This window comes from Macadamia integrifolia, unplaced genomic scaffold (assembly GCF_013358625.1).
Source record: "Macadamia integrifolia cultivar HAES 741 unplaced genomic scaffold, SCU_Mint_v3 scaffold1936, whole genome shotgun sequence".
Classification (NCBI taxonomy): domain Eukaryota; kingdom Viridiplantae; phylum Streptophyta; class Magnoliopsida; order Proteales; family Proteaceae; genus Macadamia; species Macadamia integrifolia.
Genome location: NW_024868426.1, coordinates 35,196 through 48,832, shown reverse-complemented (window position 1 = coordinate 48,832; position 13,637 = coordinate 35,196). Strand labels below are relative to the sequence as shown.

The 13,637-nt window shown below is 37.5% G+C and overlaps 1 protein-coding gene across 1 annotated transcript; it reads left to right on the top strand.

Moving 5' to 3' along the window:
- Window positions 1-5,891: 5,891 nt before the first annotated feature.
- Window positions 5,892-13,342, top strand: LOC122065232 (pyrroline-5-carboxylate reductase; the record flags this gene model as incomplete). Its single annotated transcript, XM_042629041.1, is given in 5 exon segments — window positions 5,892-5,964; window positions 11,826-11,946; window positions 12,209-12,314; window positions 12,516-12,742; window positions 12,846-13,342. Coding segments are annotated over 4 exon segments (456 nt in total). The 3' UTR covers window positions 12,705-12,742; window positions 12,846-13,342.
- Between the last annotated feature and the right edge of the window lie 295 nt (window positions 13,343-13,637).

Below are 13,637 nucleotides of genomic sequence, written 5' to 3'. Positions count from 1 at the left end.
TTTTTTTGTTCTCAGTATCGGTGGAAGCCGACACAGAGAATGGGAAGGGAAGAAGAAAGATGGGGAAGGAATAGTATCCTTCGGCTCTGATACCAAGTTGATGGAGAACCCTTAGGGAAGAGAGGGGAAATCAGAGTAGAGAGGGGGAAAAAGGAGAATCACACTCAACACATTCATTCAATAATCAAACTCACTCTCTCTATCTTCAATCGATTACAACCAATATATAGGAAAATAGGAACATGAAATTAGAAACTTAACTAAAATGGAAACTAGCCTAAACTAGGAAACAACTATAAAAAGGAAACCAAAGCAAGGAAATAAATCCTACTCCTACTTTCAAGTCTGGAAAATAAAAGCATGAAATAAAATACTAAGTAAACTACTAATTTTATTTCCAACCCTTGTTGGACCAAAACTCTGGGCTGGATAGGTTCTTCTTGGCTCTAGGCTTCCAAAGCCGGTCATGCTGGTCCAACCAAGAAAGGGCAGCCATATCTGCATCAAATACCTAGCTACTTACAAACTCAAATGTGCTCCAGTTGCGCTCGCAACCAGAAGAGGAGCAACAAAGCCCTAGAATACGTCTTGCAATCTTTGAAAGCTCAAAAGCATGACCTCCAAATGAACCCCACCAAGTAACTATAAAAAATAAATATATATAAAAATAACTAGATTGATATTTAATATATCACACAAACAAAACAACTAAACAATGTACTCTACTTACTAGGACTTATGGTTGCCCGTGATCTAATTGCCATATCCGAGGCAAAACCACCTCGAGAATATCTATACAAAGTTGCTTGAGTATTTATCTTGTCTTGTAAAGCTGGTTCATGTATCATTCTTTCAATGACTTCATTAAATGTAAGCTGTAGAGAAGATATAATTTGGTAGCCACCATCATCACCTTGACACCTTCCTTATAAGAAAAAAATTTGCCAGGATTAAGAAATAGTGCTACTCCATACAAAGGATGCCCCATCTAAATCTCCTAACGCCTATTAACAATATCTAACACTTTCTTGTATTGCCTTTCTTTATCTCCAAAATTTTCTTTTATTTTCTTTTTTGCCTCATCCATGGCAAATTCAACCTCAGGCATAGAAGGCTTCTCATCACCATCCACAATCCTCAAGACAGTAAGAAGTGGCTTTAAAGCTCTAAGATAATTTTCCACACCATATCAAAATGCCACTGCAAACACCGTCTCAACCACTTTCTTCCCAGCTTCGGTCTTTGCCAAATTAGAACTAGTCCATTCTTCAGAAATAAACAAATGTCTCAAGTCATCTTTATGTTTTAACAAGCTTTGAAGTGTCAGAAATGCAGTTGCAAATCTAGTAGCTGTTGTCCTCACAAGATCCCTCCCATTTGTTCTAGCCCTCATTGCATCAAGAATGCGTGTGTGCCTGTAGATGAAGTTGGTTACTTTTTTTTCCTTATCACAGTCCTATTAGAATTCAAGAATCCTATTTTCTCCAACATCAGGTCAATGCAATGCGCTGCACAAGGAGTCCAATACAACTTTGTCCTCTTCTGCATCAGCATTGTACCGGCTAATTTATAAGCCGATGCATTATCTGACACAACTTGCACAACATAATCCTCACCAATTTCTTGAACTTTGTTGTCAATCAATTCAAACAACTTCTCTGCAGTTTGAGATATACTAGATGCATTAACAGATTCCATAAAATAAGTCCCCTCTGGACAGTTAACGAGGAAATTAATTAAATGCCTTCCTCTTTTATCCGTCCACCCATCAGTTATTAGAGTGCACCCATACTGCTTCCAATAATCTTCATATTTATTCTTCATCTCTGCAGTTTTATCCTTTGCTGCCTTTAACAATGGCACTCTCACTTCATAATAACTTGGGGGCTTATATCCTGACCCGTACTGTGCAATAGATTCTACCATCACCTCAAACCTCCTTGACTTAAGAGCATTGAATGGAATACCACACTGATAAACCTAGTCAACAATGTGATTATCAACTCTCTTTTTTTCTTCCGCTGATCTAAACCGGTTCTCTATAGTAGTCTGAGTACTCCCTTTAAGATGCCTCTCAGCAACCACTTGCTCAGGAGTCCGTCTAACATGAGCATCCATGGGGCCCCTTACTTGTGGCTGAATGACTACTTTCTTTTTCTTAGCAGATGTCCCAGAGTTAGGAATAAGTCTAGAGGTTATAGAAGAAGGAGTCTTACTAGACTGTCTTTGACCTTCAACTTCTATATCAACACCCACATCAGCACCAGCACTAGCACCAGCACTAGCATCAACATCAACATCAACATCATCATCATCCAAAATGTCTTGCATCATTTTCTTCTTATTGCGCATAAGAGCTGCATTCATCTCTGTAGCAATCGCTACAGTTGTCTTGGTACATTTAGCAACATCTCCATATCCACCCACCAGATGTTGCTTTAACCTTTTAATTCCACACTTGCGGTTTTTTCCACAAAGAGTGCATTTAACAAGGTTCTTGTCTGAAAGGTCAGGCCAATACCCATACTTCCACCCAGGGTCATTTGATTTGGCCTTTCTGGTTGGGTCTTTGGATGGATCATATGCAGCCGTGCTTATATTATCACCCCCACTACTACCAGGTCCACCAACAGTACCATCCATTATGAACTCCTATAGTCCTATTATCCTACAAGTTACAAAATAGAGTAACAAAGTATGTTAAGTGTTAACCAATAACATTAACATGATAACATAAAAAAAAAAACAATCAAAACACTCACAAATCCAACTTAATCATTTCACTTAACATAACCAAGACCATTGTCAAGTTCTTATTTATTTATTTTTTTCCAGCAATCTAAAATATATGATTTCCCACCTTCAGATCAAGCTCTAGATAGTAGATAACTAGATATACAACTAAAGAGGAAAACATATTATAAACATCGAACAGGCTAAAAGTATAACAACATAGAATAGAAAAATGACATGAATCCATCTAAACCCATATGATAATTCCTGCATTTCTTTCAACCCACCAAAAAACAAATAATAGAAGGTACTGAAACTAAAAAAATTAAAGAGAAACTCAAAGAACCAGAGGGCAGAGGTTGCAGAGAATAACCAACCGGAGCAGATAATAGAAGGCAAACGGCATAAAAGAAAAGAACAAAGATCGAAGTTACTCGCAGGTGGGGCCCTTACCTGGTTGTCGCTCTTGCTGCTGGAGGAGAAGATGTCGCAGGTGATATCGTATTGTGGTTGTTGTTGTTCTTGCTGCCGGAGAAGGAGAAGAGAAGACGTCGCTGTTGGTTGCTGCCGGAGAAGGAGAAGAAGAAGAAGTTGTAGGTGGTGGCTGCCGGAGAACCAGTCAGGCTGTTGGTAGCTGCCGGAGAAGGAGAAGAAGATCTTGCAGGTGGTGGCTTCCGGAGAACCAGTCCGGCTGTTGGTTGCTGCCGAAGAAGGAGAAGAAGAAGATCTTGCAGGCGGTGGCTGCTGGAGAACCAGTCTGGCTGTTGGTAGCTGCCGGAGAAGGAGAAGAAGATCTTGCAGGTGGTGGCTGCCGGAGAACCAGTCCGGCTGTTGGTTGCTGCCGGAGAAGGAGAAGAAGAAGATCTTGCAGGCGGTGGCTGCCGGAGAACCAGTCTGGCTATTGGTTGCTACCGGAGAAGGAGAAGAGGAAGAGTTGCAGGCTGTGGCTGCCGGAGAAGGAGAAGAGAAGAAGTTGCAGCGGTGGCTGCCGGAGAAGGAGAAGAGAAGACGTCGAGGGTTTTCGTCTCTTCGAGAGTTCGAGCTTCGATCGAGGGTTTTGGTCTCTTCGGCGTAAAATTGAAACATTACGTTGCCATTTTATAATAAACAAAATGTTAGTTAAAAAAAAAAAACCAATTAAAATATAATAAACAAAATATTGTTAGTAAAAAAAAAAAAAACACAAAGTCGACCGCCTAGGTACTAAATCGTGATATGGCGTCCCGCGTCGCCATGGCGACACCTAGCTGTCCATGGCGACCTCCAATTGTGAGAACACAAATCGTTGGACTGCCATGCCCACTTTTTACCGCCGAGACGCCTAGGCGACGCCTTGACAACTATGGATGAGAGTAGATATGCTATATCTATGTAATTGTGAAAGCTTCATTTTCTTACATGGAGGATTTCAGTATCATTATGTCGGAATCTGAATTGCAACGCATTGCTCTATGAATCATCCACCTTTAGTGCCATTGGTTTTATGCTTTTTCTCTCTGAGGTTTCCCTTGATGGAATGGGGTTATGGAATAGAAGAGTAGCCAATCGCAGGTAGTTGGGTTGGGATTAGTTAAGTTTCTTGAGTTGCATTCTATGAAACAATGAGAACCTCTTATATTGATGGCATTGAACTTTCTAGTAAAGGAATAGACTTACATTGAATTAACAAGAGTATTTAGTTTATATACGTTCTCTCCTTTTTCTTGTTGTAGTTACAGATAAGCATGTCAGAATGACCTGGGTATGTATAGGATACTTCTAGTTTTAAATTTAATGTGAAAATATTGACATTGCAATATAGGTTTTAATGAATAAAATAGAAACTTTCAGTTGTGCAAGAAAAGTTGAGTCTTTAACACATAGGAATCCATGACTAGGTTTGCTTTGATACCAAATTATGCAATCCGAAAATCCAAATTATGGATCTTAGATGCAAGAAGGCTGAAAGATAAAATTTGTGACCAGATCTAAGATAAAAGAAGCAACTATGTTGTTGATGAAAGAAATCAGATCAATGGAAGAGGAGGGAAAAGTGAGGAGATCAATTTCTTGGGAGGAAGAAGAGAGAATAGAAGAGAAGACAAGAGAAGAGAAAAGAGAAGAAATCAAGTTTAGGAAACCAATCCTGTATGCACTGCTCAACGACACCAAAACTCTTAAAAAAAAAATCCATATTCTTTACTCACATCGTCTCTAATTGATTGGGAGGGGTGCATTATATATGTAAAGACCTTCGAAGATTCCTAATTTGACTCATAAAAGGACTCTTAATCACTCTAATACACTCGATAAAGTAAATAAACTCAACAAAAATCTTTATTTTTTTTCCTTTTTTGGTAAAGAACAAAACTCCATCTAGCTATTAAGTATTCTAATCTAACTCAAACACTTAACTACTAATCCCACCTACTAACTTAAATTAGGCTCATCACAATGAAAAAACCGAAAAAATAAAAGGCACAACCTATGTATAACTTTCAAAGGTCAATTTCAGTCCATTGCACTGCCAGAAGCACCTTATGAGCCTCCCTAGCTTGCATAGAGGCCTCAATATGGGATTAATGCTTAATGCAACTGCATCACAATGACCGACTCCTTTTTGACTTTCGCAATCTCTTTTTTAAAGTTCCACTTTTATTTATTTATTTATTTATTTATTTTTTTGGTGACAGGTCTATTTGAGATAATATAAGACATTGTTGTATAGTTCAAATATCAATGCATAAATTCTCCACCCCACATGTGGAAAATGTGAGAAACGTCAGAAAATATTTTTCTTTTCCCATTTGTTCACACTTACAGTCTCTCGACGGCCAAATTCTTCATATTTGTGTATCTTGACATTTGTCGATAGTTTTCTTTTTCTTTTTTTTTTTTATTTAAAAAAAATTGAAAATATTCACAGTTGGTTGACTTTTCAACATTAGGTATTATATGTGTGAATATGTAAGCTCTTTCATGAACTTTTGATCCCCCTTTGTGAAATTTCTATTTTTTTCCCCCCTATCGGATTTCTCTCTTCACATCCCTCATTTGCTTTATGCTGTTCCATTGCCTTTTGTTTAGAATTTTAATTTTAGGTTATACTGTTTATATTTCTTGGAACTTAACCGAATAATACTCCTCTTATCAAAGCTAATTGGCTGTGTTTCATCTAGGAGTGGGCTGGTCATGGTCGATTTATTAGGGTGATGCCAAATACTCCTGCTGCTGTTGGTGAGGCGGCATCAGGTAACAATTTTCTTGTGAATTCATCTCTGACTTGTAATTTGATTTCAAGCATTCTGCAATCTTCACTTTCTTAATTAAAATGACTGACTATTATTGAATTTCCTTCTTTTAGTTTAATATTCACTGATTTCTCAACTGTGTTGTACATAATAATATAATATTTTCATGATTAATGTGGACATTAGTTTTAATGTTTAGTATTAGAGAAGTGAAAAATTTAATATTATGTATAGCAGTCGCCAAAGGGGGAAAAGAAAATTTAATGAATTTATGTGTATCAACAATGCTAAAATGCAGAATAAAAAAACTCCTAATTGAATTCTAAAATTGAAGCTGAAAAGAACTCACCTCCTCTATCCAACTCCAACAAGATAAAATAAATAAAAGCAAATTATGACATTATGTAAATGACCCTAGTTAACCCTGCGTATAACTAATGTAGGACTAGATTTGACAAGCAAACTAGACCCAAAACTGCAGGAACTTATAAACCAAAGAACAACCAAATAACCACCCAATAATAGACAGCAACAATAGTCCAGAATAATTAGTCAACAGTCCTTAAAACAAACCAGATTTATCAGACCGGAATCTGGAATTTCGGAAGGCAGAGTTTGCATCAACAAATATAATATCCAGCAACACAAATAGAACATGGAACAAGGTATGATCAGAATCAAAACATCACAGGAATAGCAAACCAGATCAGAACTCGATTCTGGACAGCAGGTTCTGAGATCTGGCAATCGATCCTAACAACTTCAGAAACTTCAACAGCAGATGTTTAAGGAACAAAATAAACAAATCTAAATACTGATTAGAAAGTATAATCCTTCGGGAAAATATAGGCAGCAATCAACATCAACAGGCATCAGAGATTTAGACAACAAATTCTGGGCAGAATCCAATATCGGCCAAGACTGCAGAATACTACACAGGAGCTAAACCAGTGGTCTGATCTGTCTCAAAACTGGATTGAGTCCTCTTCTGAATGGTCCTAACAATTGACCAAAATCCCAAGGCCATCGGATGGCCAGAACTCCAAAACAGAATAGACCGAAAGAATAGAGAAACAAAGAACTTAACCCAGAAATTTTTGCAGAAAAGTTCAGATTACTTACCTGTTCTGCTGAAGAAGAGAACCCAATAAAGAAAACTAGAAGATAATAGCAACCCACTAGGACTTCTCGCCGCAGAGTGTCGATTGGATGAAACACCAATCCCTAGGCCTTGATCAAACACAAGGAATAGTCATTGAAGCCAGCGGCAGCAACAAGAGTCTTTTTTTTTTTTTTTTTGAAACATAAATCGTAGGCTATATTGCTGCCCTCCTCTTTCTTTATAATGATGAGGGGTGTTTACAAATAATAGCAACTCAAAAGTTACTAAATCTGAGTTACTAAAACTACTAACATGTAGTTACTAAAAAACTGAAATTGTAAACTAATGAAAAAGGAAACTAAATAAAACTGAAATTTGTAACTAACTTTTGACTGAATTTAGAAACTAACTAATGACTGAAATTAGAAAATAATTAACCCCATCAAAGCCCAACTAAAAAGGAAACTAATGAAAAAGGGTAACTAACTAGTAATCCCGTACTCAATCTTAGAGTCCCCCTTTTAGACCTATAAAAGTGGTCTATTACACTCAAAACACATGGGATCAAAGTATAGTTTTTAAGGTGCTGCTAAGGCATCGCCTTACCAGCGCCTTGGCGCTGATGTGGTTTAGAGATGGTAAGGCAATGCTCCGCCTTATGTGGAGTGGCGCCTTATGGGTTTTTTTTTTATTTTTTATTTTTTATTTTTTTAACACATTTTAAAATTACTTGATGAAGATTCCAAATATAGATTTTTTATTGGTAGGTGTATGGTTTTGTTAACACTTGAGATGTATGGGATCAGCTTTACTCCACCAAAAATAACCAAAACAAACAAAACAAAAACACGATTCACAAACAGGGTTTGGATTTTGTCAAGGGATTTGAGAAGGAATCAAGGAACAAGGAAGAACCATTGATCCAGGTGACCATTTTGCTCCAGCAGCGGTGAGCTTGCTCTAGTAACGGTGAGCTTCATTCTTCTTTGACAGGAGTAGAAATATAGTGGATGACCTTAGGGCTTAGACACTCATTTTGGCATCATAGAGGTAAGTATATGTTGTTTCATAATTATAGTTTTTAAGGTGGTAAGGCGACGGAGGCGTTTGAGGGTCTTTCGGAGCGCCTTAGCGATAAGGCGGGCATAAAGCGTCGCCTTATCGACTAAAGCGTTCCTGTGTAATATTTTTATAAAACCAATCTATTTGGCTCAAATCCTAGTTGAATCCTATTACTCATATGTTAAATAAATATTAAAGGTTCATATTTATACCAGTGTAAAATATTCATCAAGAAAACAAATCAATAAAGTGAATGAACTAAGTTCATCTTCATCAATCATCAATCATCAATCATATTAACATATAATATAAATACATAATTATGAAACAAAATTATTAATATAAAGAAAAGGCGACGCTTCTCTAGCATTAGTGCCAAAACCTCAACTTTTTGTAAAGCTTCTTCCATGGGAAGTTAAGCGCCCGTTCTAGGACTATTGAAATGAGGTTGGCTTCCCTCCCGTGTTGACAGTTATGTCGAATGCTGTTGAATCCTCATCGTTGAGTAAAGTACCCTTTTGTCGGAAAAGGGGTGCTGTCTCTATTAGTCAATTGAAAAGGTGTCATCATCTGGATGAGGACAACACTTTTAAACCTCCATGTCATCCTTGTCGTCCATATCAGACAGTGCTTCAATCATGGTCAAAGGATGGGTTTTGTTGGACATTTTGTTTCTAAAGTAACCTTTCTCACCACAATTGTGACACAATATTCTTTAGGAACTCTTAGAGATCTTTGGCTTCTTTTTATCAGCCTTACGAAGCTTAGCTTTTCTTTCCTATAGGTTAAAGAGGTCTTGATTATTTCCTTCAAATGATGGTACTTTTCTTCAGCAGTCTTGGTATATGCAACTCACACATATATTGATTTCAAGTTCCTGTTTGCAAGCTCTAACCAGATCTTTGCGTCCAGCCCACTCTAACTGGATCTTTGTGTCCAGTCCATTGATATACTGCAATACTTGCAACTAATCCATCTCTTGGAGATGTATTTGGAGGAGAATTTTGGAAATCAATGGTGTAGATGTCCACATTTGTACGTCTTGATGGTAGTTGATCATCTCGTACATGAGCATCTTCCCATAATTAGGAGGTAACGAATTTCTTGTTCAATATTTGCTTCATAACCTCACATTTTGTGAACGAGGCTCCTGCCACTGCAGGATATGGGGAGGGTCAAAATGTATAACCCCCGCTTCGCGGAGAGGCTGTTTTCTGACTTGAACCCCTGACCACTTGGTCATAATGGAGCTACCTTAATGTTGCACCAAGGTCCACCTTCTAAAGAACAGAAATGAAAAGAGGAGAGAAGAAAGGCGGACTGTTCAGAGTCTATCTGGGAGGGAGGAAGGGAGAGAACCAGTTGGGCAGCCAAAGCTTCACTTAGTAACTAACTACATCCAAGTATGAAATATCTTTTTTTCAATCCTAATCTACTAATATCGATGGAATACACCTATATATAAGGTACATAAAAAAGACTTCTGATTGGACTCTAAAAATGCACTGAAAAAGAACTTCCTTATTTTATCTAACTCTAAAAAGATAAAAATAAAATAATAAAAAGTACATAAGCAACCCTAATTAACCCTGTGATACTGGATAAATAATAACGAAGCATCTTCCGATGTTTGTTGTAGTCAGAAATAGGGTTGATCCTTTGACCAAGTTGAGGATCTTTCTAGGGAAAATCCGGAATTATAATCAAATATGGATTATGGAAAAGAAATTTGATGATAGCCTCCTTCAAGACATGTGCTGCATTGGCAAGTGATATAGGGATTTCTCATCCTCTTTGATGTAGTATTTAAGGGTGTCCAATCGGGCCAATTGGTTCTTGAAAGACTTGGTTTTTTCCCATGGTTGGGTTTCATGGGCCTTGGAATTTTTATTTTCTTGGGTTTCATTGAAACAAACCTAGTTATAAGCCCATAAACTAAGGGTAATGTTAGTACACGGGATTAGTACTGTTTGAGTTAGATTATGATGCTTAATAGCTTTTAAGAGTTCTGTTTTGAGTCTAAGTCAGGAGAAGAGTCTGATTAAGAGTCATTTTATGAGTCAATTTAGGAATTTTAGAAGATCTTTACATATGTAATACACCACGATCAATTGGAGATGATTCGAGAAAAAAAAAAAAAAGGATTTTATTAAGAGTTTTGGACTCGTTGGGCTAGGCATATGGAACTGGTATCCCAAACTTGATTTCTTCTCTTCTCCATTGATAACAAGATTAATTTATGCAATTCTCTTCTATATTCATATCAATAAAATCCAATATTTTTTTTTCCTAATTTCTTGAATTCCTCCTCCAACTAGGAAATTTTGGAATTTCAATTCTAACCATTGCCAAATAGGTTTCGGTTCTGCTCCTTCTTACTGTTTAAAAAGTCAAACTTGTAACTGATTTCCTGTTTTCCTGCTACATGTCTGATTTCAGTGTAATCCATTTTGGAAGTTCTGGTTTCTAAGTCTTATCTCAGATTTAGGATTCTTATTGGTACTGAAATCAATGTCTAATCTAGTTTGTCTGAACCTTTCATTGATTCAGAAATTTCAGATCCTAGGAATCTGACCATTGGATCAAGCTTGATTTTTGATGTTATATTCTCCCATCCAATTAGCGCCTTTGACCAGAATTTTGGCTGTAATCTGATCCCTTGATTCTTTCTATTAGTACAATTCTTAGAAAATCTGGTTTCATTCCTTACTAATGATCCTGTCACAAGCTGATGTCCCATTGGATTCTAGTTCGGGGTTAGCACTGTATCACTCTCCGAGAAAGAACTTGTTTTGAGTACTTACTCCTCTATCAACCAAATGGTCCACTGCCAAAATTATAATATGAAGTGCAGTTCACTAGCGTTTCATTATACTGAAACCCTAAAGGCATATAAATATATATTTTTTATTATATTTGTTAAATCCTATATAAGTTTGAAGCTTCTAGTTTTACTTGTAAATCAAACTTCAGATATTCTGATTTATTATTTTTAAGCGTTGGGCTTATCAAATTTATCTGAAAATTCAATGACTCGACTAAGCCTTATCCCTTGCACTGGGCTTGGCTGCATGATCATGGTCTGCCATTGCACTTTACTCATGATCATCTATTTTTAACTCATTGGTAGTCATGTATACTCTTTCTACATCACTATACTCTTTCTACATCACTTCAGTTAATTTTTGACTTTCCTTTGCCCCTTTAACAGCTTCAACTATAACTATTTCATTCCTCTAGTAAATCGGATGGTCTTCCTCACACCTTGTCATCTATTGGTGCTCTTCCTAGGATCCCTTGAATGCATTTATTTCTGAGTCAACTGCAACCCCCATACAGCATGGGTTCCAGCTGTCTGTTATGGTGCTTATGATTTAATAAATGGGTTCCATGTAGCCGACCCCATTAAGTTGGGATAAGGCTGAGTTTGTTGTTGTATGATTTAATAATGGTTCCATAGAGGAAATGGCAAGAGTAGAATTCATCTAAGCTGAACCCAAGTAGTTGGGATAAGGTTTGGCTTGAGTTTTATCCGAATCTGTCTAAAACAACAGCTGAGAAGTTCCTCCCCATTTCATTTGCTTACATCTGATGATAAATTTGGGTCTCTCTTGGTTATCATTCTTAATTACTCTGTTTCTCCCCCTACTTTTACTAGAATTTTATGGAGCTCTGATACAGTACTTGCATTTCTTCAGTTATGAGCTTAGGGGAAACTGCAACAAAAGAAGATGAAGAACTAGTTGCTACCCTGTTTGGAGCAATTGGCAAGATATGGACAGCCAATGAGAAATTGTTTGATGCAGTCACTGGCTTGAGGTATATGGCACCATAGTACATTGGAATTATTACTGAGGTTCTATACTGGTTTGCTGGATATCTTTTAGTTCATTTATTTGTTATTTTTTCTATGGAAAATGGATATAAAGGATCTTTATGTGTATTGCATGTGCTTGTTTGTGCATTGTTTCGTGTGTTTGCCTGTGGGCATGCACGCATGTGTGTATTCATGTGAGAATATAAAAAAGAATATGGTAATTAAGATCTGTTGTAATAAGTTATTGTTTATGTAACTTTTCAGTGGTAGTGGCCCAGCATACATATTTCTAGCAATAGATGCTATGGCTGATGGAGGAGTAGCTGCTGGTCTACCACGCGATCTGGCACGGGGTCTAGCTTCTCAGACAGTAAGTTTAAGTAGTATCCCAAAGAGTCCATCCTTACAACAGTCTACCATTTTACACTCATGATTGCTCGCACACACCGCCCACCCGTCCGCCCGCCTGCCCGCCCACCCTCCCTTTTTTTCCCCTTGTGTTACAATTTGCATGATAAAGAATTTGTATTATTTGTAATGTATAGCGCAACTGGTCTATATGTATCTGTAGGTTCTGGGAGCAGCATCTATGGCTATCAAGACAGGGAAGCATCCAGGTCAGCTAAAAGATGATGTTGCATCACCTGGGGGTACCACCATTGCTGGAATTCATGAGTTGGAGAAGGGTGGCTTTCGTGGGATCTTGATGAATGCCATTGTGGCTGCTGCAAAACGTGGCAAAGAACTCTCTCAGAACTAATGTTGTTTTTTGAAGTGTGGATCATCCTTTTTTGACTGGTATATCATATGGACAGAGCTATCAATTATTTGGCATACAAATCATTTAAAGGTTAGTTTTGTCTAATTGTTTGTGAAAAACCATATTGTTGCTAATTTTCAGATAAAACGATATATTCACCTGTCAGCCAAAGGATCTGGAAGCTTGTTTCCTCTGACATTAGATTTTACAGCAACAAGTAACCGGCAACTTCATTGTGCTTAGTCATCTCTTTCTTGGTATGGACCGAGTCTGATATCACATTGCAGCTTCACAAGAAACTAGACTCAGAGTGTAGCTTCTCCGCAAGTGATCCTTCCCTACTGCCATGCAGCAAAAGCATGCTGCACAACTTATTTCCGTCTCCCACAAGTTTTTTGTTCTCCAAGCAAGTTATCATCCACAAACGTATAACAAACCGGGAATGGGAAATGATTTCATTGATGAATAACTAGTCTACATCTTTGCTATCGGCACAAAATTCATAATGTGCCCAACTGTCGATGCCAGATTGAAACATGTGAAAACCAGGTAGTCCGATCTATTTTATGGGTTCGGTGTGGCTGTATAACCAGGGTTTATGCTTATATTAAAAAGAAAAAAAGGAGTAATTTACATCCCTTTCCCCTGTGTTTTGCTTTTATTACACCCCCTCCCGTGTTTTCAAAAGTTATGAAAACCTCCCCTATCAATTAACAAATATTACAAAATACATAGTTTGGCCGTTAAGATTTAATTTTTTCTTTTAAATGCCCATATAACCCTTGAAGGAGTAAATTACCCATTATACCCATCGCCCAACTGCATCAAACCCCTTCATTGATTATATTTTCCTTTTTATTCCAGAAATCCAATCGGTAGCCTGTGAATAGGGTTTTCTAGGTAGACCTCCACAGCTTGCTGGCCTTTGCTCTG